Source organism: Cynocephalus volans, chromosome 2 (assembly GCF_027409185.1).
Source record: "Cynocephalus volans isolate mCynVol1 chromosome 2, mCynVol1.pri, whole genome shotgun sequence".
NCBI classification, from domain to species: domain Eukaryota; kingdom Metazoa; phylum Chordata; class Mammalia; order Dermoptera; family Cynocephalidae; genus Cynocephalus; species Cynocephalus volans.
Genome location: NC_084461.1, coordinates 104,355,468 through 104,372,779, shown reverse-complemented (window position 1 = coordinate 104,372,779; position 17,312 = coordinate 104,355,468). Strand labels below are relative to the sequence as shown.

At 33.1% G+C, this 17,312-nt stretch overlaps 1 protein-coding gene across 1 annotated transcript in view; it reads left to right on the top strand.

The window, feature by feature from the left end:
* DTWD2 (DTW domain containing 2) overlaps positions 1 to 17,312 on the top strand; it is a 131,565-nt gene that overhangs the window by 26,073 nt on the left and 88,180 nt on the right. The window contains exons 3-4 of the mRNA XM_063088001.1: positions 3,303 to 3,397; positions 12,121 to 12,313. Of these exons, the coding sequence (XP_062944071.1) occupies positions 3,303 to 3,397; positions 12,121 to 12,313 (288 nt within the window). The remainder of the gene's footprint in view (positions 1 to 3,302; positions 3,398 to 12,120; positions 12,314 to 17,312) is intronic.

Sequence of the window (17,312 nt, the reverse complement as noted above, 5' to 3'; positions counted from 1 at the left end):
GCTTTAGAGACAGATAAACAGTGATATTGAATAGTATAGAAATTTAGAACTTCAACAATTTTGGATGAAGAAAAGATGATATTTTTGTGAGTAAAGAGCTAAAGAAAATTGCTTTTTAAATTTTGGTCATAGCTTATGTTCCTTGATGTCTTTTCTAGCTAAAGTAGAGGTAACTTGGCATTTTAGTCTTACAAAATGAATATATAAATACATTTTTTGTTTCTTGTAGATGAATAGAACAAGCATGTATATTTTGTAATATACTTTTTAATTAATAATTTTCTATACTGGTTAGAATTATGCACATGCCAGTGTGTATGAGTATTTAATTCTTAACTGCAGTAATGAAGAGGGGAGGGAAGGAGAATATAGAAAACCGTAAATTACAGTTAATACAAAACTAGTTAATGCATGGTATAAAATGGATTTAGTGTAAACTAAAGTTAAAACTCCTCTCGTATTTAGGAATTCAGGACATCGTAGATCCAGTCATACTTTTGAAGAAGGAATAATTATTTTTTAAATTTCTGAAGCCTATATCATTTGAAGACTTTAATAAAGATATAAAAAAATTAATCTTTTACATTTTTTCAAATGATGAAACACTTATTCTTTTATTGCAAATTGTAACTATTCCATTTGTTCCACGACCTCATTTTTTCATCTTAACAACAATGTGCTTTTGTCAGGATTTTGACAGCTTAGTCACTAGCATTGTTTACTGTATTTGAACTTACAACACTGCCTTGCTCAAATTTACATAAAATAATAGCTTGCTGGCCATAGCAGTTTTGATTAAAATCTGACTTTTTGTGGTGAATGCTCTTTTAATTTTGCAGTACGAATAGCATGGTGCCTTTTTATTATCGTGTGATTCTGGACATAAGATGGTTTTCAAAATGTGGGTGTTTTCATTGATTTGTGGCAGTTTTAATGTTTTCACCTTCCTTATTTTTTTTAATTTACTTTTTACCATGATCAATCCATGGCTTAGATGATCAGTCCATAATGTGTGTGCTACAAATGTTTTTTATGCATACACAAGTACATCCATGCTGTTTTTTCTTATCAACAAGGGAACTTTCCAGTCTTCATCTAACTCAGTAATACAGGGCTGCCTGTGCTTAACCTCAGCACTGTTTCCGATAATGTCAATTTGATGACTTCCCCATAAATAAGTGATCAAAAACCATTTGGATAGGCTCTAGGAAGGGAGTTTGGGAAAAGAAGACTTGATGGAGTAGATGATGTAGAGGTGGTATGATGGAGCATTTGAAAGATTAGTTTATGTATGTAGAAAGTTATTTAAGGATAAAAACAAAACAGTTATCAAAAATAACAAAAATCTTCACGAAAAAGAAATGTTATGTTAAACTACTTGGCCTTTGTGAACAATGTATATTTAGCCATTATGCTGTAAACACTGCTTAATTGATTTAACTAAAAATTTTAGAAGATGTGAAAGTAAGGAGTGGTCTAAGTGAGCTAAATCCTTGGGCTGGCTGCTTAACTCAGTTGGTTAGAGCGTGATACTGATAACACCAAGATACAGGGTTTGATCCCTGTACTGGTCAGCCACCAAAAAAACAAAACAAAACAACAACAAAAATCCTCATTTGTTATGAGAGGCTGTAATTATAAAGTACAGTAGTTAAGAGTAAGGAGCCAGATTGCCTGAGTTCAAATCCTTGATGGCCCTGGAAACTTTGTAACCCTGTGCAAGTTAATTAACCTCTTGTGCTTCAGTTTCCTTGTAAGTAAAATGGACATGACACAAGACATTTCTTTACAGGTTCATTGTGAAAAGTAAATGAACATACGCACGCACACACACACACACACACACACATATTTACACTTAAATTTGTGTAAATTAATGTGAGTTATTATGATGATATTGGTAGTCTGTAGGTAATATCTAAAACCGATAAATCAAGAAATAAGACATATGTGGAAACATGGAGATAACTACCTGAAGAAATAGCTAAAAGAGTTAAAGTGATTGCCTCTGGGAAGTGGTACTGGGGAGTACATGTGGGAATAGCTGTGGCATTTTAAATCTTTTGGCACTATTTAATTTGACATATATACATGTATTACTTTGATAAAAGTTTGGAAAGTGATTAAGTCTGTGTCAGAGACTCATAGTGATGGTAAGGAGGGGAGAACAATACATGAAACATTGGAAAATGTCCTAATACCCACCTAAGTAGCTAGTAGCTAGTCACCTGGCGCTACAGGATTAAGGATAGAATTCTTATGGCAACAAGAAAGGTGGTTTCTAGTATTGAAAGCTAGGACATTGAAAAAAAATCACTGATGTTAGTCAAGTTAATGGAATTTTCCAAAATGGTCACCAGATTTCTCTAAAGTTACTATTTGGTTCACTTTCCATACTGTATATTCTTTGGAAGCAAGGCCATAATTCCAGCCCACACTCAAGTGGGAGGGAGAGATTATGCTCCATTTACTGGATTAAGGAGTATTTATGTTTGTTATTTAGAATTCTTCTGTAAGGAAGATTTTTTCCTTCTCCCTTGTTTATTTATCCAATCGTTTATATCATTCTGGACTCTGTCTTAACATGGGTTATAATCCAATAATGTCATCTGTTTTGTTGTTCAAATTATTCTATTTTGCCATTAGGAGCTCTTTAAGAGTGGCTTCTGTGTCACTTTGATATGCCTCATTGTTTTTTGAGTACTCCTTTGCTTTTTGGGCATAAAGATCTAGGCAATTATCTTCAAGCTAACATAGTACAAAATGTAATTACTATCAAAATAAAAAGTTTGTCAGAATAAATGATTAATTTTTGTTAAACACAAATTTACTTTTTCATAATCCTAACTATTATACATATTAATGTTATTTGATTAGAAAACCTGTAAACATACACAAATGTGATAAACAGGTGTGCTTTAATTATCCTTAATAGTGATAAATCAGAGGCTGCCCAATTAGCTAAGAGTGAGTTGCTGATGACACCAAGGTCCAGGGTTAGATCTCTGTACTGGCCAGCTGCCAAAAAACCCAAAATACAAACAAAAAGCCCCCCAAAATAGTACTGGCAAATTGGAAAAAATTTACCTTTTTTTATTCAACTGTAGTAAAAGACTTGTGAAAATTATATGTTGGCTCTGTACCAGCCAGCCACCAAAAAAAAAAAAAAAAAAAAAAAAGCCAAAAAAAAAACCAACAGAAAACTTATATGTAAAGTTATGAGTCAGATATTCATCATAAAAGTTATAAAAGTGTGTTTATCTAAGTAAAATTCTGTGTTTTAATTAATTTTTTAATTAAAGGAAAACAAAGTGTTGCGGACAGTTCCTCTACTAGCAGCATGCCTCCCCCAGGACAAGTGTAAAGTAAAGATTGGTCGTCGCTTCAGTGAAGAAAGGTAAATTAACTCTTAGGGCAATTTAAAATAATTCATTTCTACGTAGATCTTTAAAAATGGTTTCCTTCAACTTATTCATGAGACCCAGAACATGGTACATTGGAAGTGGTCAAAAAATTTAAGTTCAGCCTTCCTTCCAAACAAAATAATATAAGTCAAAACAAAACAAAAACAGAAACAAAAAAGAAACCCACACACTGAAATGGTCTAAAAAGGGGAATATTGAATTATCTGAATTTCATAGTAATATATGCTGAATCTAAAGAGGAAATATATTTTATTTCATTTTTGTTAAAGGAGCCTTTAAGTTGGTAGGGTATTAGGTTTAATCCAGTTTTTTCTTTTCTTTTTTTTTAAAAAAAATTTTTTTTTCGAAAGGTGACCGGTAAGGTGATCTTAACCCTTGACTTGGTGTTGTCAGCACCACGTTCTCCCAAGTGAGCTAACTGGCCATACCTATATAGGGATCCGAACCCATGGCCTTGGTGTTATCAGCACCACACTCTCCCAAGTGAGTCACGGGCCAGCCCCTTAATCCAGTTTTTTCTATGGTGCCTAATATATTGCTTACTTAGTAAATTATTGTATTCTGATGAATTTTATATTAAAGCAGATTAAGACTATTTAATGTTGATCTGGTAACTGAATGACTAATTTAAGCTTTTGTTAAAGTATGTGATGTAATCAAAGAAGAATGATTAAGAGACATACTGCTTTTGGTGTCCTTTGTAATGGAATTTAAAAAATAATCATTTTCTATTTTTTTTTTTTGCCTCTAGTATATAAGAAAACAGTTGCTTTTTGTGTATTAACTCTGTATCCAGTGACTTTTTAACTTGCCCAGGTCATAGCTAATTAGAGGGAGATCCTGGATTTTCATTTTTGTTTTTTTAGTGGCTGGCTGGTATGAGGATCTGAACCCTTGACCTTGGTGTTGTAACACCATGCTCTAACCAGCTGAACTAACAGGCCAGCTCTCCAGTGACTTTCTAAATTTATTTATTAGTTGTAGAAATTGTTTTGTACATTCCTGGAACTATCTTTTATCATTTGCAAGTAGGGTTATTAATACTTCTTCCCTTCTGATATTTATGCTTTTTATTTCTTTTTTTTGCCTATTGCAATAACTGGGGCCAGTATTGGGCACAGTACAATGTTTATTAGAAGTGGTGTAAGCCAACATCTTTACCTTGATCCCAATCTCAGGGAACATGGTTAAATATTGATATTTAATCATTGATATTGATTGTACGTCTCCCTACCCCCTCAGCTTTGTTGAGGTATAATTGACAGATGAAAATTTCATATATTTGCAGTATACAATGTGATGTTTTGATGTATGTATATATTGAAATTATTACCACAATCAAGCTTATATTTGACATATCCATCACCTCACATAGTTGTTATAATTTGTTAAAGACCTTAAATAATATTGAGAAGAATATTGTAGTGTGGATGTGTCAGGTGAGAAACAAAGAGGAAGTAAAGCCAAAATGCATGAAGTGAAAGAAATTTATTACTCCCGGATTGATTAGGGTGCCAGTGGGAGGCAACTGGAACTCTGGAGGTGGCAGGGCACTCAGTCATTGGGTGGGGAAGGTGGGGGTTGAGGGGAGACCTTTGGGAGTATGCCTTTATTAAAGTCCATGGGCATTATCCCTTAGGCTTTTCTTCATAGGTTGTAGATTGGCTAGTTTAAAGAAAACAATGTGAAGGGAGAACTTACTCACATGACTCTGGTGTTGACCATTAAGTTTTATTGTGGTCTGCAGCCTGTGGTGTGTTGGGTTTGGGGTTAATGAGGAACAAGTGGGCTGTATGGTAAACACCCACATGGGAAAGGGAGGTTTTAACTAGGCCGAAGGTGACAGGGCCTGACTGGTTTGCAAACAACTTATGTGAGGCCTAAAATGGATGCCAAGGCAGCAACTATATTAAACAAGTTTATAACAATAGTTGTCCTTTTTGTTGTTGTTTTTTTGCAGTGAGAACATTTAAGATCGACCCTCGGGCCAGCCCTGTGGCTCACTCAGGAGAGTGCGGCGCTGGTAGTGCTGAGGCCATGGGTTCGGATCCTATATGGGGATGGCTGGTGCGCTCACTGGCTAAGCGCGGTGCAGACAACACCATGCTGAGGGTTGCGAGCCCCTTACCAGTCAGAAAAAAAAAGATCTAACCCCATGGCAATTTTCAAGTGTACAAATACATTATTATTAACTGTAGTCACCATGCTGTACAGTAGATCTCCAGAAGACTGTACATTTTTGTAGATGCCATTTATCAGTTCCCAAAGTGCTGAGGATTTTTATCATGAATAGTTATTTATTGAATTTCATGAAATTCTTTGTCTTCATCTATTGAAATGATTATGTAGATTCTTTCCTTAATTCTATTAATATGGTATATTATGAAATTGATTTTTCAATGTTAAAGAAACTTGCATTCCTGGGATAAACCCTTCTTGGTCATAATATAGTATTTTTTTTTTGTATATTGCTGGGTTTGATTTATTGAGGGAAAATTTTGGTTTTTTGGCTTATTAGGGATTTGGGTTGATAACTTTGTTGTAAGCTTTTTGTATCAGGTTCATGCTGGCCTTATACAATGATTTGGTCATTTTCTACTCATCTGTTTTCAAAAAGAATTTATGCTCACTTAGTTTCGAGCATGGTGTTGGTAACACCAAGGTCAAGGGTTTGGATCCCTGTATCGGCCAGCCACCAACAAAAAAACCAACAACAACAAACAGCAGAAATAACAAAAATAATTTATGTATAATTTTACTATTTTTTCCTCGAATGTTTGATAGAATTCACCAGATAAACAGTCTGATTCTTGCGTTCTTATGTGTGGGAAGGTTCATTCTTACAAATATAATGTATTTATTAAATGTAAGGAAATTCACATTTTCTTTTTCTTTTTCTGTTAGTTTTGGTAATTTGTACCTTTCAGGGAAATCGTACATGTTACCTAAATTTTTGAATTTATTGTCATAAAGTTGTTTGTAGAATTTCTTTATTATTTTTTTATGTCTGTAGAATCTGTAGTGATAGCCTCTTTTTCATTCCTGATTTAGGTAATTTGTGTTATCTTTCTTGTTTCTTCATCTGTCTCAATCAGTCTTTTTAAAGAACAACGATTTGGCTTTGCTATTTTTTTCTGTTCTCTGGTTTTCTGTTTAATTGATTTCTACTCTTTGTTTTCTTTTTCTGCTTGCTTTGGATTTAATTGCCTCTTCTTTTCATAACTCTCAGAAGAAAATTAGGTAACTGGTTTTAGACCTTTCTTTTTTGTTCATATGAACATTCAGTCTGTAAATTTCTTCTCTTAATTATTGCTCTAGCTGCACCCCACTACTTTTGTTATGTTGTATTTTTGTTTTTGTTCAGATCAAAGTATTTTCAAGTTACTTTTGTGATTTCTTCTTCAGCACATAGATTATTTAGAAGTGCGTTGCTTACTTTGCAAATAATTGAGGAAATTTTAGATGTATAACATTATTTTTATTTCTATTCTAATTTATTCATACTCTGTGATTTCAAGTTTTAAAATATTACTAAGACTTGTTTTATATTCCAGTGTATGGACTATTTTTTGGTGACTTCTTAATGCACAAGAAAAGACTGTGTATTCTTCAGTTGTTAGAATTTTGTAGTGTTACACAAATATCATTTAGGTCAAGATGATTAATAGTGTTGTTCATATCTTCTGTATTCTGACTGATTTTATGTGTACCTTTTCTCTCAATTAACAAGAAAAATTTGTTAAAATCTCCAGCTATAAATTACGGATTTATTTTTACATTGTGTTTTTTTTGTTTGTTTGTTTTTGTTTTGTGTATTTTAAAACTCTTATTAGGTGAATATGTATTTAGTATTGTTGTGTCTTGTTGATGAATTGTCTCTTATCATTATTAAATGTCCGTGGTAATACTTCTTGTCTTAAAGTCTGTTGTGTGTGATGTTAGTATCTGTATAGTATGAGTCTTGGTTTTTAAATCCAATCTGACAATTTTTGTTGTTTAATTGGATAGAGATTATTCCAGTTCCATTTATTGATTTGTTTGCTTTTAAGTTACTGAACTTGGTATTTGTTTTCTATTAGTCCTATCAGTTCTTTGATCCTTTGTTCTTCTTTTATATTTAGATGTCTTATAGGTTATTGAGTTTTTTTCAGTTTGTTTCATTCTTTCTCTTTCTTGGCTTTTTAGGTATGCCTTTTGTGGTTATTTTATGGATTATACTATACTTGTCTTATTTTTTTTTTAAATCATTTTTTTCCTTCATGGTACATTATGCATTCTTAATTTATTTACCTTGAGTTGGTGTTGCATACTAAATATATAACATAAGAACCTTACAAAAATATAAATGCATGCAACCCCCTTCAATATTTTGTGCTATTGTTTTCATATATTTTATTTATAAATAATAGGAGAACATGGATGTAGTGTATACGCAACTCTGTACTATCTTTGCAATAATTCTGTAAATCTAAAGCGGTTAGTTAGATCTTCTTTGGTTGGTTATTTATCTACTTTTAACATTTTAAATTAGTTAGATCTTATTAGATGAACATAAGGATTATTTTGTTTTATTTTGTTATGTTAATTGCTAGTAGAGGATTTTGGGTTTTTTTTGGTTACCATGAAACTATCTGGAAATATTTTCTGCCATTTATCAAGTTTTGTAGAATTAAGGAGTATTCTTTGGTTTTTTAAATCAGTGTTTTGTAATTTTTCACATATAGGTATTCTATATAGTTTATTAGATTTACATGTAAGTATTTCAATTTTGGGGTCGTATTATTGTAAATGGTATTTAAAAAGTTTCAAATACCATTTGTTTATTGCTGGTATGTGGGAAAGCAGTTGACTTTTGTATATTAACCTTGTATCTTATGTCCTTGCTATATTCACTTATTAGTTCTTGGAGTTTTTTTGGTCAATTCATGGGATTTTCTACACAAATGATTAGGTTATCTGAGAATGGAGACAGTTTTATTTCTTTCTTTTCAGTTTGCATGTCATTTGTTCTCTTTTCTTGCCTTATATTGCAGTAACTAGGGGCTGAATAACAGTGGTGAGAGAGGACATCCTTGCCTTGTTCTTGATTGTAGGGAACTGTTATATATGCATAATGCTAGCTACAGGTATTTTGTATGTTCTTTATCAAATTGAGGAACTTCTAGTTTGCTGAGAGTTTTTAACGTGAGTGGGTGTTGGATTTTGACAAATGTGATTTCTGTGTCAGATGATGTAGTTCTATGATTTTTCTTCTTTAGTCCATTGATGTGGTTGATTACATTTACTAATTTTGGATGTTAAAAGCAGCCTTCCATACCTGGAATAAATCTTGTTTGGTCATGGTAGATAATTCTCTTTATACATTGTTGGGTTTAATTTGCTAATGTTCTGTTGAGGATTTTTATATCTATGTTCGTGAGATATATCAGTCTGTAGTTTTCCTTTCTTGTTATTTCTTGATTTGGTTTTGGTATTAGGATAATCCTGACCATATAGAATGAATTAGGAAGCATTTTCTCTGCTTTTACTATCTGGAAGAGGTTGTAGGTAATTGATATCATTTCTTCCTTAAATGTTGAGAGAATTGACTGGTGAAACTGTGTAGGCTGGTGTTTTCTTTTTTTGGAAAATAATTAATTACTGATCAATTTTAAAAATAGTTACAGAGCTTTACAGTTTTTAAAATTTTTCTTTGTGTGTTTTGGTAGATTGTGTTTTTCAAGGAATTTGTTAATTTTGTCTAAATAATGACATTTGTGGGCAATGAGTTTTTAATAGTATTTCTTTATCATTCTTTTAATGTCTGTAGGATTAGTAGTGATCACCTCCCTTTCATTTCTGATATTGATAATTGTGTCTTTTCTCTTTTTTTCTTGATTATCCTGACTAGTTTTTATCATTTTAATTGACCTTTTCAAAGAAACAATGTGTTAATTTGCTAGGGCTGTCACAACAAATTACTACAGACTGATGGCCGAAAAGGAATTTATTTTCCCACAGTTCTGGAGGCTAGAAGTCCAAGAGCAAATGTTGGCAGGCTTGGTTTCTCCTGATCCCTCTCTTTTTGCCTTGCAGATGACTACCTTCTCCCTGTCTGTTCACATGGTTGTCCCTCTGAGCAGGTTTGCCTTGGTCTCTTGTGTGTCTCCAAATTTCCTCTTATAATTACACCAGTCTGATTAGATTAGGGCCCATCTTAGTGGCCTCATTTTGGCTTAATCACCTCTTTAAAGATGATTTACTTTTCTCTAAATACAATCATATTCTGAGGTACTAGGAGTTAGGAATTCAACATACGAATTTTGAGGGGATACAATTGAGTCTATACCAACCAGCTTTTGGTTTCATTCATTTCCTCTGTTGTTTTCTTGTTTTCAGCTTCATTGATCTCCATTTTTAGTTTTATTATTTCTTTTTTTCCTGTTTGCTTTAGGCTTACATTGCTCTTCTTTCTCTAGATTTTTTTTTTTTTTTAAAGGAAGAAGCTTAGGCTACTGATTTTAGATCTTCTTTTCTAATATATCCTTCTAATCATTGCTTTTGCTATATCGTGCAAATTTTGGTAAGTTGTATTTTCATTTTCATTTAGTTCAAAATAGTTTAAATTTTCTTTAATACATCTTTTTTGACCCCTGGTTTCTTTAGAAGTGTGTTGTTTGATCTCCAAATATTTTGGGGTTTTCCAGCTATCTTTCTGTTTATTGAGTTTTAATTTAATTCCATTATAGTCCAAGAGCATACTTTGTATAATTTCTTTTCTTTTAAAATTGTCAAGGTATTGAAGTCTCCATCTATTCTATTGGATTTATCTATTTCTCCTTTTGGTTCTATTAATTTTTGCCTAAAATATCAGGGGTCTTCGAAAAGTTCATGGAAAGATTCATATTATCTTTTAATTCCATTTTCCCACAAACTTAAAATTACCCTCATATTTTGACACTGAGTTGTTAAGTGTATACTTTAAGGTTGTTATGTCTTCTTGGAGAATTGACCCCTTTTTCATTATGTAACACCATTTTCATCCCTGATAATTTTCTTTGTTCTTAGGTCTGCCTTGTATGTAATTAACATAGCTACTGCAGTTATCTTTTGATTAGTGTTATCATGGGATAGCTTTGCCTATCCCTTTCTTTTTTTAAAACAGCTTTATTGAGATATAATTTGCACACCATTTATCAATTTAAAATGTACAAATTCAGTGATTTTTATTTAAATCAAAGATATTTGCAATAATCACCAAGTCAGTTTTAGAACTGAGAGTTTCATCACCTCAGAAACCCTGTACACACCTATTCCTATCCGTCCGTCCTCTCCATATCCCTGTCCCTTTCAGCTCTAAGCAATACTAGTCTACTTTCTCTCTATGGATCTGACTATTTGATATTCATATTTGATATCTGATATTTCATATAAATTGGATTTTATGTGTGGACTTTTGTGACTGGCTTCTTTCACTTAGCACTTTGTTTTCAAGGTTCATGCATGTTGTAATGTGTATTAGTACTTAATTCCTTTCCATGACCACATAATAGGTTGGAAAAGCCAGGATAAAGTAGTTACCCTTGAGGGAAGGAAGGCCTTTGCTATTGAGAATGCTGTGGGCATATTTCAAGATGGTTATTTGTCACCTTTCCGTGCCCTAGACACAACAGGATTTTTCTCAAAGTTTCACTGTGAGAATCTGGTGGGGCTTTTGGATGTAAAACCCACAGAACCATGGGCCTCCCCAAGACTGGGCCCCTGAGAGTTTTAACTAAGGTTAGTCTGCATTCAGCCTGCAGTAATTTGTCAATGTTAAAAATATTCCTACCAGTTACTGGCTTTGTGGTTTCTGCTCTCCAGTAAACTGTTTTGGCTGTAATTCTCTGTATTTGCCTTGCCTCTTTAATTTTTAGTGTTTTTCCAGTGGCCTCAATTTTCTCATGGGTCTAAGAAAAGTTGTTGGTATTTAGTTAGTTAGCGTTTTTCTTGTCAGAATGGGAGTGATGGTTTTCAAAGTTTTTTATATGTCTGAGCTGAAATTGGAAGTCCAAATGATGACATTGTCTTTAATAGACTCTTTAACTTTTCTCCTTCTTCCTTAAGAGTGTTTTATTCTTGTGGGCAGAGGCTATCTCATTCATTGTTACATCTCCAGTGCCAAAATGCTTTGACACATGAATGAATATTGAATCAGTTAACCTTATAACTGGACTGGATAGATAATACATGGTGAATTTAGGAATCTGGCTTGTGCATAACCTATGCAACCTAACTTACCTAACTTCTCCTTGTGGTTCTTCCATTGCTTCCAGGTTTATGATAGGATTGTTGGGATTGTGCTCAGATTGCTAGGCAGTACCAGTTGTTGGCTTTGATACAATTCAAATTACAGGTGAAATAGTGAGAAAAAGAAGACTTCTTCGGAAGAGTTAACATTATGTCACTAGCAGTTGGATAGAAAAGGCTCAGTGGGGAAGAACAGTGAAGATGTGAAGACTAGAGGAGAGGGGCAGAATTGTAGCTAATGAATCAGTAAGGATTGCGCAACATTTTGAGTCTTTCAATTAATATTTTATAAACAAATTAGTACCTCTATTTGATTAGACAAATGACTAGATAGAGGGGAACTTTTATTAGGAAATTCAATAAGAATAATGAAACTTTTTTTCTTCCAACAAGCTAATAAAGATATATTTTTAAAAAATTTCTTTAGAGATCCTGAACTTTCAACTGTTTGCCGGAAGTCTGGAACATTAATATTATATCCAGGGGCTGAAGCTGCTAATTTGGAAGAATTTATATTAGATTCTCCTGTTTATCCTTCCACAATCATCATCATTGATGGTACATGGAGCCAGGCTAAGGACATTTTCCATAAGAATTCCTTGTTCCGACTACCCAAACAGGTAAACTAGTATTTTGACAGAAAATAAGTACAAATGTATGTTTATGTATATTTTATATGTTTTCTGTGAAGGGATCCACATACATTTTTGTATATGAATTTGGTGGTATTTATGTGTGTGAATGTATGTACATATATATATATGTGTATGAGTGTTTGAATATACATATATTTGTGTATGTATGCAGAAAATTGCAAATTTGTCATCCTTTCTCAATTCCTACTGCCAGACTTCAATGTATGTTAAGCATTTTGCTGTATTGTCTCTCAGACATTTAATCAGAGAAGTCTAATGATTAATTATTTCTGTGTGTATTAATGTTTTATATTAAGAAGTGTTATATTTATACTTTTATTTGGTTACTAAATTATTGTAACCAGTTCTTATCAGGAATGACTAAATTTTTATGAAATAAACCTTTTTTTAATCATTTATTATACACATATAGTTTATCCTTCAATTTTTTGATGTAATTAATTGTGATGATATATTTCCTAATAGTGAACCGTTCTTGTTCCTAAAATGAACTGTACTGAGTAGACTGTCAAAAAATTTTGATATATTACTGAAGCTTATATTTTTATTTAATGGCATTAAATTATAATGCACATATTTTTTGTACTTTTATTATCAGTTTTGGGAACTCAGGTAAAGTTAACTTCAAAAAATAAATTGGAGAGATTTTAGTATGTTTCCATGGCCTGGAATAGTTTAAATAATACTGAAATTCCTTGCTCCTTAAAAGTTAGGAGGAACTTATTGGTAAAACCATTGTCTTGGTCTCTTTAAAACTGGTAACTTTTAAATCCTTCTTTCAGATTCTTCTGTGGAAATTATTCAAGCTTTCTATTGTTTGGATCAGTTCTTAATAACTTTTATAATTTTCTGGGGAATTAGCTCTTTCTTCTAAGTTAGCAGATTGGCTGCCCTATATTTACACACATTCTTAAACAATTATTTTAATTTTTTCCGAATGTGTTCTTTCTCATTTCTAATTATACACACACAGATGTACACATCCACACCCACACCCAAACACTTTTTTCCATGGATAGATTCAAAGGAGATTTCTCTTTCATTGAGCCTTTAAAAGTATAAGCTTTTAGATTGTTTATAATGGTTATTATGTGTTATTTTTATTTCGTTAACTTGAGCTTTTATCTTGATCAGTTTTACTTTTTCTGGTTATTTTTTCATGTTGCTTTTCCAATTTTGTAAGATTTGTACTAAAAGTACTTCTGTGGACTGAATTGCATGTTCTCCCTTTCTCCTCCAATTCATATGTTGGAGCCCTAACCCCCAATGTTTTGGAATTTGAACATGGGGCCTTTAGGAGGTAATTAGATCATGAGGGTGGAGCCCTCATGATGGGATTAGTGCCCTTGTTACTGCCAGACCAGGCTCTGCTTGCCCTCGTGCATTAAGTAAATGACTCAAAAGTCCAGAAGTTAGTGCAAGGATTAGAAAGTTTATTCAGATAACCAGCATCTAGGGGATGACCAGGCTAAAATCATCCTGCCTTCTGATGCCTGTTTTGGGGTTTATAAAGGGGAAGAAGCAGGAAGATAAGGTAAGGGTCTTTGTCCTGAAGAAAGGGTGGTGGGGGGAAGTCTGGGAGCAGCAGATGGTCTGAGTCAAATGTCCGGGTCCCATGATGGATTGGAAACTTCAGTGTCACAGAGTGTGTGGTCAGCTTCAAGTCCTTGATGTTACCTCGAGGTTGGAGTCCTTATCTCCTAGGGAGAACTCAAGGATAATAAACTTAGTCAAACATCATAAAAATACCTGACTTGGATTTCTAATTAACATGGGTGCAGTTTTCCTTTAAGTAAGAGGGGGAGTTTATAACTGGTTGACTCTCTCTTATATCTCCTCTTGTTTGCAGATAATTAGAGAGGTAAGAAAAACAAAAAATTTAGTTTCCATCCTTAATTGTAGGTGTACCCCCCTGAAGTAAATCAACATAAGAGGCGGTGATTTCATCTCCAGGCAGTCTCTCAATTCTTCTCCTAACCTCAAGGAATTGATAATTATCAGTTCCCAAGTTTAGGGCTGACTGAAACATTCTGCTTGGTCTTAGTTACCCCAAAGATGGTTATTTTTCTGGCTAAGGCCCCTTTCACCCTTAGAAGAAGAGTCTTGAGATACTTTCTCACTCTCTGTTTGTCTGCCATGTGAGGACATAGCAAGAAGACTTCCATTTGCAAGCCAAGAAGAGAGCCTTGTCACCAAGACCTTGACCATGCTGGACCTCTGATTACAGATTTCCGAGCCTCCAGGACTGTAGAAATAATGTCTGTTGTTTGAGCCACCCAGTCTAGCATGTTTTGTTATAACAGCCTGAGCTGACTAAGACAGGTACTAAATTCCTTTACGAAGATAACTGAGTTCCTTATTTAATAATAAAGGAAGAGAAAGCTGTAATATTTCCTCTTAGTATAACTTTTATTGTATACAATGGTTTGGGGTTAAGTCTTCTTCTGTCTGTACTATTGATATAATTTGTAATGTGTTTTGATTTCTTTCTATCCATGGTTATCAGTGAGTTTTTTTTTTTTTTTCATGCAGACTTAGTTGATTGTACATACTGGTGGGGTACAGAGTTGGATATCAATACCTGTGTGCACTATGTGATGTTCAAATCAAGATAATTAGTATGCTCAACATTATACAATGTAGTAGTTTTTCATGGCCCTTAACCAATTCCTCCTTTCCCCTCTCCTCCTCCATCACCTTTCTCACCTTGGATTATCAATGAGTTCTTAATTCCTAAGTGTTACAACATTTTTGGTCACTGTTTTATTTCTATTTCTGATTTTGTTGGATTGTTATAAAAGAACATTTTCTGCAACATTTTGAATAAGTTGGTTTTTATAATTTCTGTGTGGGTAAGTGCCTGGTAGATTTTTGTTCATGTTCTATGGATATAAAAATGTACATTCTCTATTTAGGGATGTAAGCATTTACATTATTAAGTTTGTTAACTGTATTTTTTATATGTTTATTTCTAGTATATGTGGGCTGTTTGATACTGAGAAAGGTGTATGAAAAGCTTCAGTCCTTATGTATTTTTAATGACATTATCCCTGCATTTCCAGTAGTTTTTGTGTTATATATTTATCTGATCTGTTGTTACACGGATATAAGCCGTGTAGTTAGTGAAGAATAACACTAGTGAAACCCTGACTTCTGAAGTTTTAATCTCAGATTATTTCTACATTTCATTCCATTTGCCCAAAATGCAGACATAGTTTTTATTTTTATTTTATTATTTTATTTTTTGGTGGCTGGCTGTTAACAGGGATCTGAACCCTTGACCTTGATGTTACGAGGCAGTGCTATAACCAACTGAGCTGACTGGCCAGGCCTAGACATGGTTTTTAGATGAGATTCAAGTATGTGGAAAAAATTCTAAAAAAGAGCTAAATGCACTGAATGGGCCAGTTTTCTTACAGGTGCTTTTCATGTATTAACTCCTTTAATTTTCCCCAGAATTCGATGAGGTAATAAGTATTGTTATCTTAGGTAACAGATGAGGAAACTGAGGCACAGAGGTGTGAAATAATTTGCTTTAGATCACATAACTTTTTCACAGCATATATGCATTTTGAACCCATCTAATTTAGAGCCAAAGCCTGTGGTCTTAGCCATATTGGTATACTGCTTCTAAATGGAAAACTTCAATCTAGGATATTTACATAGAAGAGCTTCTTTAGGTTTCTCTGACTCCTTAATTATTCTTTGGTATTTGTTGTGTTCCACAGGAACCAATTCATAAAGGACATGGATACTGTTAGATTGTGGCACATTTTGGGTAAAATTTGATGTTTCCATTACATTTAAATATTACCCAATGTACAGAGAAAGTTTAACAAAAGTGTTACATCTGTAAAATATTTTAGTCCAAATATTTGAAAATATTTTTCATGGATATGTGGTACCTACATCTCTAATCTTTTATTTTGTAGTAACTATTCTATCACCACAGAGATGAACCACATAGTCAAATTAAAAAGACAAAAATCTATTTTAAAAAATATAATTCACCAAAATTATTTTTCTCCTTTTAATTGAGCAGCAGATAGGGAAATATATAAATCAATTTCCCCAGTGCTACTATACCATGCATTTCTATCACCTTTTCCTCTTTTTGTTTTTTTAAACCAGAAGCAAATATAAAGTATTTATTTAACCTTCAGATGGGTAATGCTTTACAACCATAAGATAAAAGCAAAATCCTTAAAGGAAACATCAGATAGATTTGACTATATGATGGAAAATACCACATAACCTAAAGTGAAGAGGCAAATAGCTCTCTGGAAAACGATGAATCAGATAAAGTCTTCATGAGCTTAGACTAGTTCTTAGAAATGAATAAGCTAAAGGTGAAAATTTCAATAAAAATATGCTGAAGATATGAAAACAAAGTTCACAAAATAGAAATTAAACGTATTTATAAAAATCATCATTTGCCCTAGTAATCATGTGACAGTAAGATACTAAGTTGTAAACTTTTATGTTGAAATGACTTCAACCTTATAGAAAGTTTTAAGAATACAGAGTACCCTGAGTATCCTTACCCAACATACCTCCAGTGTTAACATTATGCCATATTTGCTTGTTCTCTCTCTCTCTGTGTGCATGCGTGATTGTTTTTCTGAACTATTTGAGAATAAGAAACAGATATCTAAATTTTACTTTTGAAATGGACATTTTGCTAGCTTTAAACCAGCAAGAGTCTTTTGCCTAAATATTTTTAGAAAACAGAAAAATAGGAATTAAAAAGCAGACCTAGTTCATAAAAACTCATGTTACATATCTTGGGACAGTTTTAACTTAATATACTTGGGAAATAAGGATTGTCTTAGAAATAATATTCTGTGTGGTGTTTTAGAGTCTCATATGTCCAGTCTAAATATATGAGTATGGCTTGGTCAGGCAGAATATGTTTCTGGAAGTTGTTGCAAGAAGCCAATGAAATCTGCACATTTACTCTTTA